Here is a 20,768-nt window from a genome sequence, read left to right on the forward strand (position 1 = left end):
TTAGAGGCATTTCTAGACCCCTGTGTGGTGAGGGCTGCTACATGCCCTGCTTTCAGGCAGTAAATGGCTTGGGTTCTCTGGGTGTTTATCTGGGATCTTGCATTTAATCTGCATGTCTATAAATGTGTTATAGTAGCAGCTTCTTTCCAACATGGACCGTGAGAAGAGCTTTTAGGTACCCTGCTTACACATGGGGCTCTATAAAACCCTCTTCTGTGTACAGGAAAGTTCTCATTCACCTTATTTCTTACCAAAAGGAAATAGGTACAGTTTATTCCTTTAAGTTTTACTGAGTTATCAGGAGTTACGGTTATTAGAGATACTTAATACCTTATTTAAAGAAAATTACTTGATTTGAGAAATCTTCATTTTCAGTTATACATAGGTAACTAAATAGGTGACAAAACAGATGGCAAAACTGTAACCAGTGTAATACCCTTATATGTCCAATTTTCTGAATATTTCTTGAGAGAGAAATGTTTTATAGTGCCAGTTTTTGTATTGTTACACTGTGTTTTTTCTTCCCCAAGACTTCTTTAACAATGAATTAAAGCTTTAAAAACCTACCTTGTTGCATGATATGTAAGGAAATGTAATATGATTACATTTTTGGCTAAATAGTTTTAGTGCATAGTGAAAAAAATTGGGGGATTCCAGTTTCATGCTTTTTTTCTTGTGCTTTGATTTTGGGTATTTGAGGGTATTGGTGAGTTTGAGGTCATCTTTCTACTGCACACTGACTAGTAGTGTTGTAATAAGATCTTGCATCCCAGTCAGTGAGGAGCATGGTAATAATGCTACTACACTGATATTAATTTTTTATTTCTGTTACTTTTAAAATACAACTTTTTTCTCTTATTAGCCATTTTAGACTGAAATTAATATGAAATGCATTTTAAAACTCTCATGTTGATGAACACCTCTGTTCAAAGACCATCTTCTGAATTTCAAAGAAAAGGAAAAGGGATAAATTTAAGTCTGGATTTTTTCCAGATGTGTGTATTGTGAATCCTTTTATACATCTTGATATATTCTGCTATCTTCTCAGGTTACCTCAAATTTAATGTGTAGATAAAAATACCAGTGTGGAGGTAGCATTTTTGTTAATCTTTGCATATGGAGCTCATAGTGTCAGATTACTAAAAGTCAAATAATTCTTCAGTTTCTTGTGGGGAATGACAGTGACGGAAAATCTGGTAGAAAAGAGCAGCACAAACCGTTTAACTGCACTAGGATTGTGGCATAAGGGTTGTGCTCCCCTGCAGCCTTTTTCCTAAATCTTGCGCGTTTGACTGTGGTAGATGGTTCTAAAGTAAACTTAATATTTCCAGTAATTCCTCTGGGGAAATCTAGTCTCAGTTTCATGTTTGGCTTTGCCGGTGGTAAGTACCCTCAATTGTCACATGAGGACATTTGTTTCATTGCTATCTAAGTCATCTTTTATGCTGTTGTGAGCCTGCTTTTCAGATAGCCATTACTCCAGAAGAGAAGCGTTTATATCCTCTGTTTTCTTAGCAGTTCACTGCATCAGGGCCCTTAAACACCCTTCTGTGAGATGGCTTCAGATTTCTGTTGAGAGAATTTGCAGGAGGGATATTCTGCATGAGGACTTAGCTCATGAACATGGTGTCATTTAGCCACGTATGTCTGTGGCAAGAAACATCATCCTCAGTCACCAGTGCTGGTGTTTCTCACGCAGAGCCAAGAGGATGAGAGGCTGCAGGGGGAGCCTGGCCCTGCTGCAGCCCCAGAGCCCGGGGTCTTGCAGAAATAGAAAATCGTGGTAGTAGTTTGGGCAGATAAGCTTGCTCAGGAGAGCAGGGGAAAGCTGTGTCCTGCTACCCATTGTGGGTACAGAACCTTGAACCTAAATGTTTGGTCTGGGACTTCTGCAATACTGTTGCTGCAGAATGAAACAGACCTTGTAGAAGATGGGAAATGGCAGCAAAGTCATCTTGGGCTGATGAATCAAGCCTGCAAAAAGGACTTGCTTTTATGCACTTACACAGACCTGGACTGTATTGCTTCATGATGCTATTTAATAATTTTAATTGAACTTCCATTTCTGAAAAGCTCTTAGATTTCATGGTCTTAAGTTACGTGTAAAGAATAAGGAGGATTGTGTAAATTGAGAGGGTGCTCTCAAATATGTGGGTTAATTCTTTGTGGTCATTCAGCTTTGGAAAAAAAAGAAGGGATTGGGGGGTATGTATTTTTTCTTAAACTCTTCATTGAAGGTAAATGTTTTTATCTTCTGTAATTTTAACAGTACAAGCTTACTTGTGTCTTAAAGAACCTTTTCTACTCTCCTTCCCCAGGGTATCTCTGTAAAGGTCTACTCCTATTTTATTTAATTGTAATGAGTCACGGGAAGAATATTTGCCTGAGCAAAGAATCCCAAGAGAAACCAATCTGGGTGGAGGTACAGGGAAGTACTGGGAGGGAATGCTGTATTTGGGATATTTGTTTTCTTAATAATCTTTAGTCAGTTATTTTCACTGTTAGCATTCCTGAGTACATCATTTCCACTTATGTAGAGCCTGTAAGCGTGTGTGTTAGACTGCAGGCCCTTAAAGAATTGAATTTTAAATTCATACTGCAACTGCTGAAGGGTCTGAGGATTCAGCTGTCAAGAGCTGGTCCTGAGCCATTTCCAGGAAGGCCTTCGTACAGGCCTTGCTTAGGCTACCCAGGAGGTAGCACTTGCAGCTTCCTTGAAAAAGAAATAGTTCCTAGATGAAGCTCTTCTCTTGTTCTAAGATGTGTATTGCTCCCTGCTGCAGAACCCTGTTCCCTACAGGGAAGCATCTTAAAAGCATCCCTTTGGCTACACAGAGACTAGTAGATGATTGCCAAATCTTCCCTTCCATATACTGATCCAAGTTGAATTATTTGTTAGGTAAAGTATCAAAAAAGTGGGAGACGCGAAGTGTGTGTGTGTCTTTTTTTCCCTATCCCCTAAAAGCTTCCTTTTTTCCCCCTTTTTCCTCTTTAAGCTTCAGTTACAAGGAAAGGAGCATTGTAAAATGTTCCATTTAGTGGCATCACTTGCATTCACTGATATTTATTATTTGCAGATATGCCTCTGCTAGCTTGCAAGGCTTTGGTAGCTTTTTATTCTTTTTATTTCTTTGGTCTACTCCTGTGCTGCATGCTTGATCCTTTCAGACTTGTTTTTTCTCAACTTTCCTGTATCACTACTATCTGATGTGTTATCCCTTGCCAAAACACGTGGAGCCTGCATCTGCTGTGACAAGAGCAGGCTGAACGCAAGCAAGATGCTGTACCCCTGTGTGAACAGGAAGACTTAGAGATTTGCTCCTTGAATTTCGTGTGTGAAACAGCATGAAAGGGGAGTTAGCAGAATGTCATCTCAAATAGGAAAAACTTTCATGGTCTTAGTAAGATTGCAGAATAAAATGTTATGTCTTTTTAACAAATAATTAACTTTCATGTAATGACCTGTCTTAAAGCACTAACTGCATCATTTTTTAAACTGAAGGACTATAAAATACCTAAAATTCTCTGCTACTTAAGAGTTCCCAGTTGCGTTGACAATATTTTGGTAATAGTAAAAGTGTCTGTGGAGTTTTAGAAAATCTCATGCATCAGAGCTTCATGATATCAAAACTGTCTTACCAACCTATTCCTGGTAGTCAGAAAATGTGTTACTTATTTGTGCTTGAATTTGCATATGTACCTTAAAATAATATCCTTAAAAACAACTGAGAAGAATTAATGTGGTTAAACTAATGAGGCTGTGATTTCTACCACCTACATTTCTACTTAATATTTTCCCACTGATTTTTATTTGGTTATGTAAAATGTGAACCTGATTTTTTATAGGAAATTTGGTGTTCCTCATGTCTTAATATCTGTATTTTACTTTCAAAGAGCCTGTATGGCCAGTATGACTGTATCACATGAAAAAAATGCTATAGCAACTGTTCATGTATTATGAATGACATAGTGTCAAATGTTATGTAAATACCTGACGGCTCAATATACTTTCTGAAGATACCAGAAATATGTACATATTAAAATAAGTATCTTTGTGAACAGCTGGTCGTGTCTCAGTTTTAAACTCCCTTTCCTCCCTGCTTGGAGTAAGAACCCCTTGAGAATGAGTCACAGCAAATAGAGAGGAGGAATTCAGCAGGTGGATATTGTGCAGATTGTACACTCTTAAAGTAAGGCTCAGACAATCCTTTTTCTTAATTTTTAAGAATACTCTGTGGGTGAAATATGCTGTGTTAACCTTGTAGCAAATGGCATAGGTATTGTTTAGGTTCTCCCTACGAAGGTAGTTTCAGGAGGCTTTCTATGTGGAATACAGCTATTGCTTACTGAATTTTTAAGAATTGCAGCACCAACACTAATACTATATATTAATCATTTTATCCTATAACAGATGGGTACTTAAGTCTGAGAAGATCAATGGAACTGTTTAGCTTTTTGTGTTTCTTTCACTGTGGAAAGACGGTCTGTTCCACATTAAAGGAGAAGTCTGTTAGGAATATTTAGGTTTTATTGGAATAAAGCTCAGCATTACATAAGTTCACATCAGAAGTAGATGTGCTATTCCAAATTCATAACAATTGTCTATTAGTCTGTTTTTAATAATTTTTCTTTGGCATGTAATCCTGTTTAATTAGATTCTACTCTCTGTTGTTTCAAGATTCCATAAACTGGAGTCTTGTATACCAGCTGCTAAAGCAGGAGTTACTGTCTAAATGATATTCACAATGAGTATTTGGAAGGTTTACAATTATACCCTTGCTAATAAATTGTGCTATTTTCCCCAACAGTTTTAAGTGCTAATCTTCAGAAAGCATTTTAAAATTAGCTAAAATTCTGTCAAGAGATTTACAAAAATTGTTAGCATGAAGATAATTATGTCACAGTCCTTGGACTCCATCTCTGATTGTGTGCATAAATCAGAAAATGTCAGCTGTGTTTTCCCTTAATAATTATCCTTGTAGCAATATATTACAGTTTAGATTACTATTATAATTTTGCTTTAGGTTTATAAAACACAAGATAGTTATTTCTAAAGTTTTCTGCTGATTAAATAATTAAGATTTCTCAGAATAGCATGTGATTATTGGCTTCAACATTTTATTTATCAATAAGGAGATCAATATGGAAATAAGCACTTCCAGACCTTTTATAAAGTTTCAGTAACCTTTTTTATTATATTTTAATGGAGATTGTTTTATACAGATCTCTCATAACAGAGGCTGGCTTATATGGTATATCCAGTGTTTTCAGCAGGGCTAGTTAGTATGATTAGTCTTGCATCATGAGTGTGGGACTTGAGTTCCTGGACCAAAATTTGAGACATTTCCTGCTGAATGTAGAGACTGTAGGTATTTGTAGTAATATTTCTATTTCCCTAGCAGTTTTGGAAATCTGCCATGTGAGCCTGCCTCCTTAAAAGTACCTGATTTAACCCTTGGTATGGAGGTGGCTCTATCCTTCAAAACTGGGGCCGGGGGCCTCATTCTGAGCACTCAAATCTAGGTATAAATGCATTCAATATGCATGTTTAAAAATATGGCTGCGTAATCTTTAGAGGACTAAAACATAGCATATCCTGTTGGAACCTTTCTTTGGATTATTAATCCAGAATAAGCAGTTACAATTACTAGGTTTGCTGTGGGTCTTCATCATTTCAGTTATTTCATCTTTTTCAGAAGAATGCCGAACCTTGCTTAAGAAAAATGCTGGTTAGTTAAAAACAGGCACATTTGTTTTACTTTCTGGTCTGCATTTGTGTACTTTTGGCTTCACTTCCAGTCTTGTCTGCTAAAACCTTTACAGTCTAACTTTCTGCTCTTCAGGTAGGCATTTACAGAGTATGATCAAATCTTTCCTTGATTTTTTTGTCTGCTATTTCAGTAGGTAGCTCTTTAAATCATGTTCTCTCTAAGGCATGTTGATTTCTGGCTTTAATCATCATAGGGACTTCTCTTTACATGTCACTTGATTTTTTTTCAACATCTGTTTGAATGTTGACACCATATTCAACTGGACTCCATTTTCCAAATCTACATTGGCAAATAGCCTTGTTTGTCTCCAGTAGTAGATGTTCTCTGAAGAAAGTGTTTTCAAGGAGTGAAGATAGTCATTAATGAGAATTGATATAAAAATATACTCAATGAAATATATCTGAGAACTGATATGCAAATGACTGTTCTTGCCTGTGCATAATTGGGTGATATCTTGCATGAACATTGTTCCTGGGATAGCAACAGCTGCAGCAGCAGTCTTATGTCGGCATCTTAGAAAGCCAGGCAACATTTGGAGATGTGCATATCTTTGGGAACTTAGATTTCCATTTTGTTCATTTGTTTCTCATTTGCCACAATAGAGTTTGATTTTCTTGCAGTACAAAATTGACACTAAATAGATGATGCTAGTGGCCTGGAAATGTCTATTTCAGTCATGGAACATGCCAGGTAGGCATGAATAAACAAAGTTGGCAAGTGATTTGAGGTTTTACTAAAATACTTAGAGATAAGAAAAGGGAAATCCTCAAGAGAAAAACAAAGTCTATAATCAAGTATATGCCTTAAAGAGGTGAAAAGTAATTTTTAGCATTAACGCCAACAGTAAGCACAAGCCTAATAGGTGAGAACTGTTCCAACTGTTTTTAAGTTGGAAATTGCTGTATGCTCCTTAAGATTGATACACAGAGAACATCGCTTACTAATAATAGAGATTTGCTTTCACAGATGTTTGAAGAAAACTTAAGATTCCTAAGAAAATAATTGAGTATTGCAAAGAATTGCAAGAATAGAGCAGCCCCACTTACCTAAAGCTTTCACAGGAGAGAAAGAGAGGATATTTTTAAGTAAGGCTTTTGACTTGGCAGCTTATCAAGTAGGATAAGAGATCTACTCAACTTTGGTGATACACGCTGCCTTAGAATAGGTCTTACGCTCTTGTCAGATCAAAAGATTTTATTTTTTGGCTTCTGAGAAATGTATGTAAGACCTTATCAGTAATACTAACACTTTGGAAAGTCTTATGTAAAGTACTCGGGATGGAGTTAAGATAGCTGATATGGCTGAGCGTGATCTCCCCTCGTTTGTCTGTGACAGATTCCAGCAGCAGCAGCGGGACGGGCTCGCGTCTCCGTGCTGCGCCTCAGGCCTCAGGCGAGGCGGCGCCTCAGGGTGCCCTGGCCGGGCCCGCGGGCAGGCCGGGCGGCGCTCGGCTCTGCGGAGATCCCCGTGGTGCTGCTGGCAGCAGGCGGTTTGCTTGTGCTCCCTCAGCTGTTCTGGGGAGTTCCGCATTTTACCTGGGAGTCCACATCAAGAAATGCTGTTGTAATGGCTAATTAAAGAAAAGGGGGATTTTTGCGTCCAGGACAAACATGGAAGAAAGCTAGCTAAGCTGATGCATTTTGAGATGCATGTTCTAAAAAGTGCAAGTTATCTTCTGTCAGAATCCAAAGATTTTTATATTAAATTTGGGTGATTCTTATGTATTAGGTGACCTAGCTTGTTACTTCAACTGAAATTAAGACTGAAAGTAGTTTGGACTTGCTGTTATTGCTCAGACTTTTAGATACAGCTTATATATTAATATGTATAATGTCAAGAGGATATTGCTTGTCATGTCTGGTGGAAACATAGATTTAAGAGTATACAATCTTTGCCCCTGAAGCTTGCAGTTTATTTGGAAAATGAATAGCTTGCATTAAGGAAAAGAGAAATTTTTTTTGCAGCTATTGGAAGCAAAGCTTTTCAATTTGTTCATTTGTTCCTTCCTAATATTTGTGTGTCCCTTATTAGATGTTCTATCACTGTTGTGTGTGATGCCACAAGTACTGGTGAACCTCAGTTCTACATTGTCCTTTTATCTAGTTACTATGTAGTTTTAGTTCAGGTCTCATAGGTGAAAAGTGAACCATTTATGCATTCAGACAATTCCCTACTCATTTTTTGGATCATTTAAAAGCCTCTCAAAGTATTTATGCTAGAGATGTTTAAGAAACAGAATTTAGACTTCTGTGTTTTTTGACAGCAGAGTCAGCAGTAATTTTACTTATGTCCATGTTCCTAATCATATCTAAATATATTTAATTTTTCATTCTAAGCTTCTTAAAGATGATGCTTGGTTTAGCAATAATATATAGAATGCTATATGATTATTCAATCATGAAGTTGAAACTTTTAGACCTTATCTATATTCACAGGAAATGATTTGGCAGCAAGCCACCAAAAACAATTTTTTATTGATTGTATTTTCATTTTTCTTTACTATAATTGCAGCTAAAACCTAATGAGTTTAATTGCTCATTATGTTTAAACCTATGAAGTATTGTGGCCAAAAGCACAATGTCCTGTTCAGGGTGGCTATAGATATTAATCTAGCTAGCAGCAGAGATAGTGGAATGAACTCATTTTTTTGCTACTGATTTTTGTGCCTTTGAATGTGTAGTTCGTCTTGGTCATGGTCTATCAAAGTGTCGTCATTTAGTAGTTGCATTCTTCAGAGTATTCTTTTACTAACTTTGCTCATGGTGTGTGTGCGTGTTCTTTTAAATCAGCCATTTGGATGGGTTTGCAGTGTGATTTGGAAGACTTCACATGGGTAGCTATTCCTAATACCCTTTCAGAGGTTCTAAAAGATAGTATAAAGCTGATACTCATATCCATCAAGAAGGGGTATCTATCGACCTTTAAAAATGTGTTTAAATTTGCTCTTTCAAGCTCCTGCTCTCTTCTGCGAGAGGATGCAGTATATTGTTTTGGATCATTGCAGCTCTAACTGGGAAGATGTAGGTGTATTCAACCTTTGCTCCTTCCCCAGCTCGGCGTGTATTCAGTAAGTGATGACAGAGGACTATGAGCTCTTCTGCCTTCAGTGGTTTGCATCCAGCTCAGTTTTTTATTTTTACTTTATAGTGAAGTTACTGGCTCACCAACTGTTGTATTTTAGATGAGAGCTATTTGGTGGAAAGAAATTGAGAAAGGTAGATGTGAGAGTGTCTAGAAGTGGTTGGCAGAAATGGTAAAAGTAAATTCATTATCTTGATATAATGTTTATTATTGAGTCTGTAATATTTGCTCTGTTTACTCTGGGTTACCTATTTGTTTCCACATTGGCCCTGCAGTTGAGAAAGCAGTATTTTATCTGTGTAGGGCTACATGATTACAGTATTTTCTTCAGTCAGGGGTCATGTTTGCTGCCCTCAGCTGGTTAACATCTTATGGTCTATAAAGACAAGAGGAAGTATCAGCAAAATGGATATTTTTCTCTTAATTTCAGCATTTTTCATGTAGGGACCATGAGTTGTTCTAGCTTGTGTGATACAGGAAAGATTTGGTTCTGACTGATAAAATCTTATGGGCTGCAGATCCTCCTTGTTCTCTCCATGCCTTATACCATGAGATCAAGAGGAATGAGCTGCATTATACTCATGTCTTCCTGTGCACTGTTTAGGTGCTAGTGGCACAGGGCTATTAAACTTGTTTTCCTCTTTCAGGGCTCAGAGCAATATTCCAAGTAGTGTTTCCTTCAGTCTGTTTTCCTGTCAGATTGGAGGTTTCATTTTGGTTACATAGATAGTGTATTCTAGTGCATAGATAGTACATTGATGAATCAAGAATTCTTGATTTTGTTAGTATTATCAGTTTGGTTCTCTTATGTGTATTTTAGATGAATGACCTGTCTGCACGTGCTTAGAGCTGAAGGTCAATGCATACAGGTCTAAATAATGGAATATTTCATCATAGGGCTTTCCTGTCTGTCTTGGGTAATCCCTTTGAGTTTGAGTAGGATTTTGTCATACAAAGGACAGTTGATTGTAATACAAACAAAGAAAAATCAGATTACCCTTGGGATAAGACCCACTACTTGCATAATTTTTTAAGGGCAAGAAGGTTGCAAAAGTTCCAAATGTAGAATTGTTGCTTGCTTCTCTTGCTCGAAAATCTATTAAAGTGTTAAGTAGTGCATTAAAATATCTATAATTTTATTTTAAAGTAATGCTAATTTAATTAAGGGCAAGCTGAAAATACTAGGTCATTTTCAAATATCTGATCTGTTTCAATAATGCTTTTGTAGTCTCTAATTGAATGTCATTATGAAAATAAATCCATGCACAGAAGAAATGACAATAGGTATTGCATTTTTAACTGCCTTTAGGATGTGGGCTTGAAAATTAGTTCACATATTAAAAAACGTGTAAACAAATAATAGTTCACATGACTTTTGTTCAAAGATGTTGCATAAAGAGCCTGACAATCCTGTGTTCAAGCTTGTTAGCTGTAATAACTATTGCACTTAAAACTTAATGCTTCTTTTAAAGCCATATGGCAAAATTATGCCTCCCAGAGGTAAGATTTGGGATTGGAAAAAGGTGCTACAGAAAACAGGGGTATCTGTCTCATGTATTAGAGAAGCCTCAAGAGAATACCAAGTCTTTAGAATGATGCTGGTGGTCAGAGTATTCTTGTTTGGTGGCACTGGACACTCATTTTGTGCAAGTAGTTTATGTAGCGCTTAGCTACTCTGCATGTGTGTGCGTCTCTATACATATATATATATATATATATACACATATATATGTATATAGCTTTGTGAGCTTGTTGATAAAGGAAAGATATTTTGCTTTCAAAAAAGCAACAAAATTAAGTAAAAAATCCGTAGTTTCATTATGGCACATTTCTAAGATGATTTCCATGACAACCATGTAATAAGATTCATATTTACTTTGTTTCTGAGTTCTCGGTGTCTTTTAATGACTCCGGTGCAATTAAAACAGAACGCCTAATTTGCGAGCCGCGTGGCTGGGTTTGGGTGGCGCGCCGCCGAGCGCCGTGCCGTGCGTGCAGCCTGACATGCCTTGTGCCCTTCGTTGCAGAACTGCGAGAAACTGGAGAATAATTTTGATGACATCAAGCCCACGACGCTGGGCGAGCGCGGAGCTCTTCGCGAAGCAGTGAGGTAAGTCTGGGTCCCCATAGCAACCGTCACAGATGTGGTGAAGAAAGAGTCATTCTTCATTATTGGGGGAACAAATGAGTTCATTGCCACCATTCAGCTCCAGTCTCCAAGGTATTAATTTGTCAGTGGAGAGGCTTCCCTTGAGGCTGTACTTTGGTTTTGAAGCTGCATAAACGTTAAGCCTGACTGCACAGTAAAAACCGTAAATGTTTAATTTGTTATTTAAAATGCTTAAGGGGTGCCTTGTTGTATATTTATACTAAGCTGTGAATGAAGGAAAATATTGTTCATCTAAATTCTGCAAGTGTTAAAGAAATTGTACAGTGCTGTTTGAACAAACCTGTGTTTGCACCTAAATTGGCTTTGATTTTTATGTGGTTAGTGGCCTCTATACTCTGATTTTATCACTATTTACATGATTTTTGGTTTTGCTAATGATGTATTAACATATATCCAATACTTGATATATTGTAGATACGTATATTTTCCTTAATACATTCATATCATTATACTTAATGCTTAGTAAAGGAGGTCAAAATTACTCCATACCTGCATCTTCTACCATGCTTGCTCAGGTAGTAGAGCATCCGTTTGCAGTGGTCGGGAACCTCGGTGGCTGTGGTGCCTCAAGCGCGGTCCCGATCACTGTGATGAAAGCTGGCAAATATAACCCACCGCATAAATTAAGGAAGAATGTTAATTATATTATCTGTGCATCTGAAAGTGAGCCTAGCCTCTGCTTTTAAAGGTTTTCAGAACTGGAGAGTAAAATTTAATGAGGCACGTATTGCTATAATTCATCTGCTCGCAGAGTAACTTCAGTGATTTGGGCAAGTGCACTAAAGATTGGCAGTCCTCCCCACTCCTCCCCAGAAAATAAAATACAAATATTGGGGGTCTTGTTGAAAAATTAGTTACATCCATTTGCTTTGTGTTTGTTATCCCTTAATTTATGGATGCTAGTGAGTGAAATTATCTAGTCATGTTCATGATGCTTATGTCTCATAAACACAGCTAGGAATAGCTGTTTGCAGAGGTATTCAGACATGAGATGCCAGCCTGCCTCTTTTGAAATCAGTTCAAATTATCTATGCAACATACTCATTCCTGCCTGAGCATTTCAAATACTAGTGTCACAAATACCAGCAAAAATAATTGCAGCCACCCTTCTAATTTTTGATTTCTTGCATTTTTATTGGCTTTCCTTTATATATTTTGGAGTTTCTCCTGATGTGGCCAGCCACGCCTGGTTAGATTTTTGCATAATGCCAGTAAATAGAAATTATTTAAAATAACGATTTGGGGAACATTTGACAAACAAACCCACTTGGAGTATTTTCAACAACTTGGATGTGAAGTTGCTGGTCTCCTGTCATGGCAGCCATAGGCAGGTTGGTGGCATTTTGTGGCACAGAACTGCACAATTAATATCTTAATCTTGGAGCTGGTAGCTTTTTGGTGATCAGTGTTTGGTAGTGATGGGAGAGCTTGGACATTTCAAATGTCAGGTATCTCTTACAGCAACCCTGCGGAAGAGTCTCACAGTTCTAATGATGCAACTTTGACATGTTTGAAGTTCAATAGTTCATGGCTATAGTGGCCTCTGGACCAGGTGTAGGAAGATGAAAATTTGCTGTCAGCAGTATTGAGATAGCTGCCACCTTTGGGTGAGGAAAGCATGTGGAAGAGTTGCATGTTGCACTGAAACCAAAAGTGCATGGCAATAACAGAAAGCCCCCTTAGCTGGATAGGTAAGGAGATATGTGTGGATCTCGGATGAGCTTTGAGTGGGCAGGCTGCCCAAAATAACTGTGATTTCCCAGAGTGGTGCTGCTGCTCTGCCAGATGAGATGTAATGAACATTTTTCTGCAGTGCTCTCATTTGGCACATTCGTTTTAACTTTATCTTAAAAAATCAATTTTGTTTTAGTATTTTCCTAGGCTCTGAGTATCATTGTGCTCTAGGTAAACCCTAATACCCAAGAAGGGTTGTGAAGGGTCTTCATGAACTAAATTAATGTATGCAAAATAAGAATTGCATTAAAAATGTTTGTTCATGCATGTATATATACACAAAATAAGCTTTCTAAAGAGTATTGAAATAGTCATAAAATATATGAACTTCCTCTAGCTTGTGTATTATTCTAGATACTGAATGTGATAAGCAGATAGTAGTTTGCTGTAACTTAGGGTATAGAGTGGTATTGCAAGAATTTGGTTTAATTTTGAGTGCAGATAACTGAATTGAATGCTTTATGGTTTTTATTTTGTTAGTTTATCCGAAATGGTCGATTTACTTTATTTCAGTGTTAGCTGCCAAGCTTAAGTAAACAAGAAGCTAGGTTTTTTGAACCAGTCTTTTATAAATGGAAAAGCTATTGCTTTGCATGTTATGAATATATATACTATAATGTAATTTAGCAATTCATGTATTAACTTCCCAGAAAAATAATGTAGATATACCTATAAAGCGGGATTGCCTAAGTAATATCTTTAAGTTTTTGTTGAACAGGACTCAGTTTGTTCTTAGTATATCATAAAGGAAAAAAAAATCAGGCTCTTTGGTAAAGCTTCATAGTAGAAACTGAAAGGAGCTTTTAGGCTGGTATGTCTGCTTCGAGGAGGTAAGTATTTGAGGAAGAAGTGGTACAACTAACTGTGTAGCTATGGCCTTTTCCTGACAAGAATATTGGCAAGAACAGCCTTGGGGCTTTGTTGGTAACTGCCCCGGGAAGGGGAGGTGGAGCAGTTTAGAGGCTGTTCAACAACACAATTGAATTCTAGCAGAAGCATGGAGAAAATTCAAACTCAATCACTAATATTAATGATAAAATGTAAATTAAGACTTGGAGTGATAGGGCATGGTGAGGTGAAGGATATATTTCGGAACACAGTGGCCACGAGCTGTCAGGAAGAGACGGCCTTTCGGCGCATCCAGGCTTGCGGTGTGATCTGTAGTGCCGTGCAGTGGGACTTACTGAGGCTGGAAGCAGCCTCTGGAGGTGTCTGGCCCAATGCTCTTGCCCAAAGCATGCTCCAGTAGAGCTTGTTGCTCATGGTCCCTTCCAGTGTATTTGGTCTATCTCTGCAGATGAAGAGTGGAGCGCAACCTGCCTGGGCAACCAGTTCTTGCAGTTGACCATCCTAATAGCTAAAACTTATGTGCCCATGGCCTCTTTTCCCTTTACTGGATCCAAACCACCCAGATGAAGGTTGCTTTCTCCTACTATGTGTTTATACTCTGTTGGCTCCCAGGGTAAGCAGCCCCAGCATGCTCAGCCTCTTGTGCTGCATCTGAAGGGTTGGCCTGGTGCTTTGGGACAGTGTTAGCAAGGTGCTGTAGGGTTGCCTGAACTGTGCCATGAGCTCTGTGTCACGGAAGCAAAGCCACAGTATTTAACACCTTGTGAAACAGGCCGTACATTTGTTTCCTTACTGCCGGGAATGAAGTGGCTTTTGGCAGTGAGCACTTGGGTAATGACTGGTGGAGATGTTAAATGTATGAATGGATCTTACTTGTAGGTAAATACACCTATGATTTGTCTTGTGAACATTGAATAAGTGTGTGAGGGCTTTGCAAGTGGAAATTAAAGCTGAGTGTTTGTGGATAGACTTGTTGTCGCTAAACAAAGGTTTAAATGCATTTCATCAGATTTCCTCACCTGTTTGGATCAGTATAAGAAGGCACCAAAGTTCACTTGAAATTGTTCCTTTTGCATTCACATACTTGCATGGCTAATATGGACATGGAACTGAGGCTATAACTTTGATTTTTAGTTTGATAGCAATTTCTGTTAATGATGATATTCATGCTGTTGTCTTGACAACTATTTAAGCTTGGGTTGGTAATAATCAAGCTCCTTTTATTATGGTCTAGACTCTCAGATGTATTTGACAAATAGTTTCCAAGGCTGGGCAAAAACCCAAGAAAATTGCACTGTAAGAATTTCTGTTGTTTCAAACATGTTCGTCCATTTGATGCAGAATAAAATTTAGGGATTTAAAAAGTGTTTAAAACATGCATGAGACATACTGTAATGTATCTAACAACCCTATTAGGCCTCTGATTTGGAATATGGGAAATACAAGTTCATATTTGTATTCTGAGCTAGGCAACTTTGGTTTCCTAGTCTAAGAAACTATATGATGGAACTATAGAGTTAGAGAATGTGGGCTTGAAGGATGAGATCAATAGGAACAATGAGAAATATGTTGAAGTTAGCCAACTTCCTCTGGCAGTCTTACGCTGTTATGAGAGATGGATAAGTTGAAGGGAAGGGAAAAAAAAGTAGTTGCTTCTAGGTTGCTTACTAGTATATGACAATAGTTATTTGTAGATGCTGCAGATTATGCCAGTATTGATGATTGCGTTTTGTATAGTATAGGAATATATACAGGCTATTAGAAACACTTGAGGGCTTCCAGCATTATTTCCACAGTAATGACCCACGGCATAATTGAAATTTGTGGAGCCTGGAGATTCAACAGAGTCAGACTATGATTGGGTCCTGGGTGCCGTTTTGTCACGGGAACTTCACCGTCCTCCCTGGTGTGCTCTGAGGTCCATGGTGTTACAGGCTGAGCTGCATCGCTTGCGCTGCCCAAACGCTGGCCACATCTTCCCGGCGCGAGATGGGGCTGCCCGAGGGGAGCTGGGATGTTGAACCAGGCACTTAGGTGCCAGAGGCTGTTCAGCTGCATTGACAAGGCTCTGTGTTGAGGCAGCTTCACCTCGTTTCTCTGTTGGCTGATGAGGTGGGCAGTGTTGTTGAGCCCTCTGCATGGCTAGTGAGCCTGGGTGCATGTTGGTTGGGTTGTCCCACAACTGAGTCGTTTGCATCTGAAGGGAGATGTTGCAGAGCTGTGGCCCCATGCACATAGAGGAACTGGTGGCCCCATGCACATAGAGGAACTGGTGGCCTTAATGTGCTCATTTTTGTGATGGTCATTGGAAATTGCATTGTCTTTCTGTATTGTTTACTCATGTATCATGGGTAATTACTACATGAGTAAATTAGGGCTTCATATTTCATTTTCAATGTAAAAGAAAAAAAAGCAATTGTCATATATAACAAGTCTGTTTCAAACCACAGATATAACTTGCACTGAGGATATCGTCTCTGTAGTCTCACAATGTTCATCTGTGCTTTAGAAGGTAATTGCATTGCTTTATATATATTCAAGTATAAATCAAAAAAAAACCATCAAGTGTCTTGTTTTGAGCCTGATTGCAAGACAGGCTATTTTGTTGAATAGCAACTTTGTAATACCTTGACAAAACATTTTGTTGCTGAATTGCATTTCCAAGTTTCTTTTGGCTTATAGACTTGAATAGATTTGTGCAGTTGCATGTATACTGTTGGTGCGAGGATGTTGAACAGGCCAGTTACTGATGTACTGTGCAGCTGATCAGCCTGTTTCTTTCTGCAGCCTGTGCATTGCTTGATTCGCTGACAGGAGGGACGGAGAACAGCACTGTTATGTCATGTCCAGTTTGGTGTAGTTTGAGTCTCTCCCAATGAGTCAGGTCTCTCCCTAAACTTGCATAGAGCTTTATGGCTGTGATGGAAGGGATGTGTGTGTCTAGGTGACCTTGCATGTGCAGGGGGGTTGGACTAGATGACCTCCAGAGGTCCCTTCCAACCTTAAGCATTCTATGATACTATTCAAAATATCATATATAACTTCTCATTTTTCGTTTATTCATTTTAATGTCTATTTAAGTGGATGGAGGGATTGGGATAGGGTAGATTGTTTTCCCTTAAAAGTGCCTTCTATCATCTGTACAGCATAAACTAATGTGTAACTTAACCAGAACTGAGGTGGTATGTAGTAGATGTTCAGAATTGGCGCTTGCAAAGAGATGCGGAATATTTCAGTGCTTTCCCTCGGCAATGTGGATGCACTGTTCTCTTACATCAGGTAACTGAATTATACCTTAGAGTAGATATATACCTAGAAGGAAAGCATTGTTGTCAAAATAGCAAACTCTGATTTAGCAAATTGCATACATGGTTTTAGATAGATATGTTCTATCCCGCATTATAATTGCAACTTTTGTTGGTGCACTATAATGTTGTGCCTAAAGTAAGTGTGTGGTGTTTTTTAAAGTGGAAGCTATTTTGTAGAAACTGTCCCTTGCTTTTTGTAATTTGTCATGCATAGTAGTGGACTGTCCAGCAGTCTTTACCATGCATGGCAAGTAGACTGCTGTAGGCACACGTACTGTTCCTGGAGAAAACAAAACCCATATTTTTGTCACTTGGAGAGAATAGTCTGTTTCTTCTTTTGAACCATTTAGCTTTATGATTTAAAGGAAAAAATAATTGGATAACAGTCAAAATTTTGCTTTTAGCAAACTGCAGGAGATAGTGTCTGATGTTGGTGGTGAAAGAGATTTTGCAAACGGCAGTGGCAGATGGCTTCCCACAAAGACCCCAAAGCTGCTGTGCTGGGGGGACCGTGCTGCACCTTCCTGTGACTGAGACACTCATCTGCAAACTGCTAGAACAGAAAAAGGTGCTAGAGAATCTTAACTTCCCTCTATTGGTCCCTCCTTGTTAGTTCTTAAAAAGCAGTGATTTTGATACTTAGTTTGATTTTGACTGCTATTAGTGATCAGGAAAGAAAAATGCCCGGGACTGATAGAAGTGGTATCTGAAAAAATGGAGGTGTGAATTCTGTACCCTGATTCTCTTGTTATAAGCCATGGCTTTCTGCAGACTGGAAGACCAAAGACCGTTTCCCACAGTAGCTGTTCTGCCTGCACTCAAACCCAGCTGTCTGCAAATGATATTTTAAATGCATCTGCTCTGGTTTCTTTTCAGGTGTGCACAGTACTTGCAAAACCCCTGCAAATAAAACCTTTGGGCCTTTGCCCCTGTCCCGTCCCTGCTGTGCCCCCCGAAGCCGAGGGGCCCGGTGCTGTCCCGGACGTCTCTGAGCGTGTTCCTCCCCGCAGCCTGGGGACAGCAAAGCTGGAGGACTGGGCACACCAATGTGCAGTGATGGTCTTCAAGCAGGACTGCTTTCTGCAGTGTTCAGCAGCTTCTTCCACAATTCCAGTGTGCTTAGGACACCTCAATTATAATGAATTTTAGTAACTGCACATAGATTTTTTGCTTCTCAAGCACCCCAGCTTTATGTTATACTGAATATTGTGGTTCTGGACATAAGAGCAAATCTCCATTTTTCTGGTAGTGCTTGTTTATGGGTGTGAAGGGCGCTTGCTTCTGCACAGAGCTCTGTTGCCTTGCTGCAAAGCGGAGCGTTATTAGATTCTATACTTCATTTTTTTGCTAAACTGTTTGTTCTGTTGCACTGTTTCAGAGATTAAGCTGTGGGCCCAACTATTCCCTAAGATATTTAACTTTCATCAAAGTTAATCTGCCCTTCTTGAGTAGACTTCTGAACTTAAATCCTGTTTGTTTACTTGAGACTATTTTGAAGACCCAGAAAAGCATACTTAAATATTCCAATGAAATCAACACACCTTATTAGAAACAAGACCCTAGTGTGTATAGGATTTTTTTCAATATACTAGTTGTACACAGATTTACATCAACAGTACACGTTTAGCAATTTGGCTGCAAACTTTTGGAGAAATAATCTGCCATGCTCAGTGCTTAGGGAACGGATATTTTATAGGAGAGTCTGTTTTCTTGGAGTTTGCTGTTGAGATCTGTTTGGCAGCCAGTTAAGCACTAGTGCACGGTAGGTCTTTGAGAATTCCAGCTGAAGACTTTCCCTACTAGTGCCTAAGGCTAAGTAAGATCCCGCGTTTTGGCACTGCTAGGAGGGAGGAGAATTAAGAGGTTAGGCAGCAATCTGTACAAAGGAAGCTGCTCACAAAGTGAGACAAACTTTAAAAGTCTCGTGGAGAGTCAAGGAACAGACTAAATATTCTTCAGCACCATCTCTTGTCCTCTTGAGTATTTACTGTAGCTTGTCTTGGATGCACCGTGGAGAAAATGCTGACTTTTGGAGCAGTCATTTGCAATAAAATTTGACTTGTATGTATTTAGTTTGTTAAACCAAACTAAGTATTTAATTGTGATTTGGGCAGTTGCTGAGCTTCAATTTCTTTTAGGAAAAAAAAATACTTTTTTAGAACTGTTCAGGATTTGTTTTACAAATGTGGCCAGTGTATTTAGACTTATTAAAATGCACACTAATAATGGCTCTTTGCAGTGACGTTGTATTAGGCTGTGTACAAAAATTTGAAAAATGGTCTTGTCCTCAAGCTGTTTGAACTCTGACAGTATTACCAAAAGGGCAAGAGAACCGTGATATTTCAAGGAATGTTTGTCATAGAAAAAAACAGTTTATACAAACTTCCAAATGTATGGGTTTGCCTCCTCTTTTGTTGTGCATCTTCCTCTGAGTGGACAGGGGCCCCTGGGTGCTTCTTTGGGCTTCTGTTTTTAACCAGGGGATGGGAAATGCACTGACTGTTTTTATAAGCAGTTGCTTCATAATGTACGATTTCTTACTTAGCTCTGAAATGGCATTTGTTTCTGGGACTATGCTTCAGGCTGTTCTCACCTCTCTTCCAGTTGCAAATTCACTTACATGGCAGCTGCTGGTGTTTTTAAACCTCTCCTGTCTTTAAGTGCTGTCTCTTGTGATCTCATCTCAGACATAATAATTAATTGGGGTGGGAATTGTTCTCCATATGATTAAAGAACTACACAGGAGTATTTAAAAGTACTTAAAAATAGCAGTTATTTTATATTTAAAAGCTCCCCTGGCCCCAGTGGGCCCTTGTCCCTGGAGAGCTGCGGGCTATGACGGAGCCCGAGCACCCCTGGCCCCGCGGCCGCCGGAGCGGAGCTGCGTCCTGCATCTTGCAGGAGCAGCGGGAGGAGGAAGCTGCTCTAGGGGCAGGGGTGGCTGTTCTGGGAGCAGGTTCTGCTCCTGCTGGTCCTTATGAAAGGCTGGTTATACTCCAGGCAAGGGTAGAGGGCAACCAGGGACCTAGTTGCGGATGGAGTCCCTCATTTTCCTCCCTTAATTTAGGAAGCCATTTAACCTGCAGGGACTATATAGCATATATCTTGGCTCCCTTATGCAGTTGAATTTGATGCGTTTCAGTGAGTATATATCTTGGTATTCCTAGCCTCTGCATATCTCGTGCCATAAGACCAGTTCTCTCATATGTGAAAAAATTTGTATTCCCTTCTTCTTGGGTTTGCTGGATGAGTGAAGACTTTACCTTAAATTGGAAAGGCCTGAGCAGTCTTTTACTATTGGTGGTGTTACACATTCTATTTCCTACTCATGTCACAAAGTCATAACATGTAAAATTCATTTTTTTCCTGAAAACTAACTCTAAAGAAAATTTTGAAATACATCTTCTCATAATGTTTTTCTATCATATTCATTTAATTCTCGATGTAAGATGAGAATTCATTGCCCTTATGCTGAGAGTATGAAAACACAAGGTGATAATGGTGACTCAATGTTTATAATATGAAGTGTTGTTCCTGTAGTTGGTCCAATTACACAATAGTAAAGCAGGGATGTAACACAGCAATGCTGCTTTTCTATTTGTTTCAGTGAGTTTAGCACAGCAGGGAATATGGCATTCTTCCAAGGTAATGCGTCAAGTTCACAGTTGGCTGGAAGTGCAAGGGAAGTTATTCTAAGACTTTGCATGCTGCCTTATAACTCTAGTTGAATGTACGAGATAGTTGCCTTATGAAATGTATTTGTCATTTTATTGCAAAGCCTTTGTAATTTTTTTGGTGTTCTCAAGATATTTGAACACTCTGCTATGCAAATGCAGTGTTTACAGCACCACAGTT

The 20,768-nt window shown here is 38.8% G+C and overlaps 1 protein-coding gene across 1 annotated transcript in view; it reads left to right on the plus strand.

Moving 5' to 3' along the window:
* DPYD (dihydropyrimidine dehydrogenase) overlaps window positions 1-20,768 on the plus strand; it is a 211,121-nt gene that overhangs the window by 36,928 nt on the left and 153,425 nt on the right. The window contains exon 3 of the mRNA XM_088524477.1: window positions 10,880-10,962. Within this exon, the coding sequence (XP_088380603.1) occupies window positions 10,880-10,962 (83 nt within the window). The remainder of the gene's footprint in view (window positions 1-10,879; window positions 10,963-20,768) is intronic.

This window comes from Tinamus guttatus, unplaced genomic scaffold, assembly GCF_059628265.1.
Source record: "Tinamus guttatus ecotype Peru unplaced genomic scaffold, ASM5962826v1 Tinamus_guttatus_pri_ptg000211l, whole genome shotgun sequence".
NCBI classification, from domain to species: Eukaryota; Metazoa; Chordata; class Aves; order Tinamiformes; family Tinamidae; genus Tinamus; species Tinamus guttatus.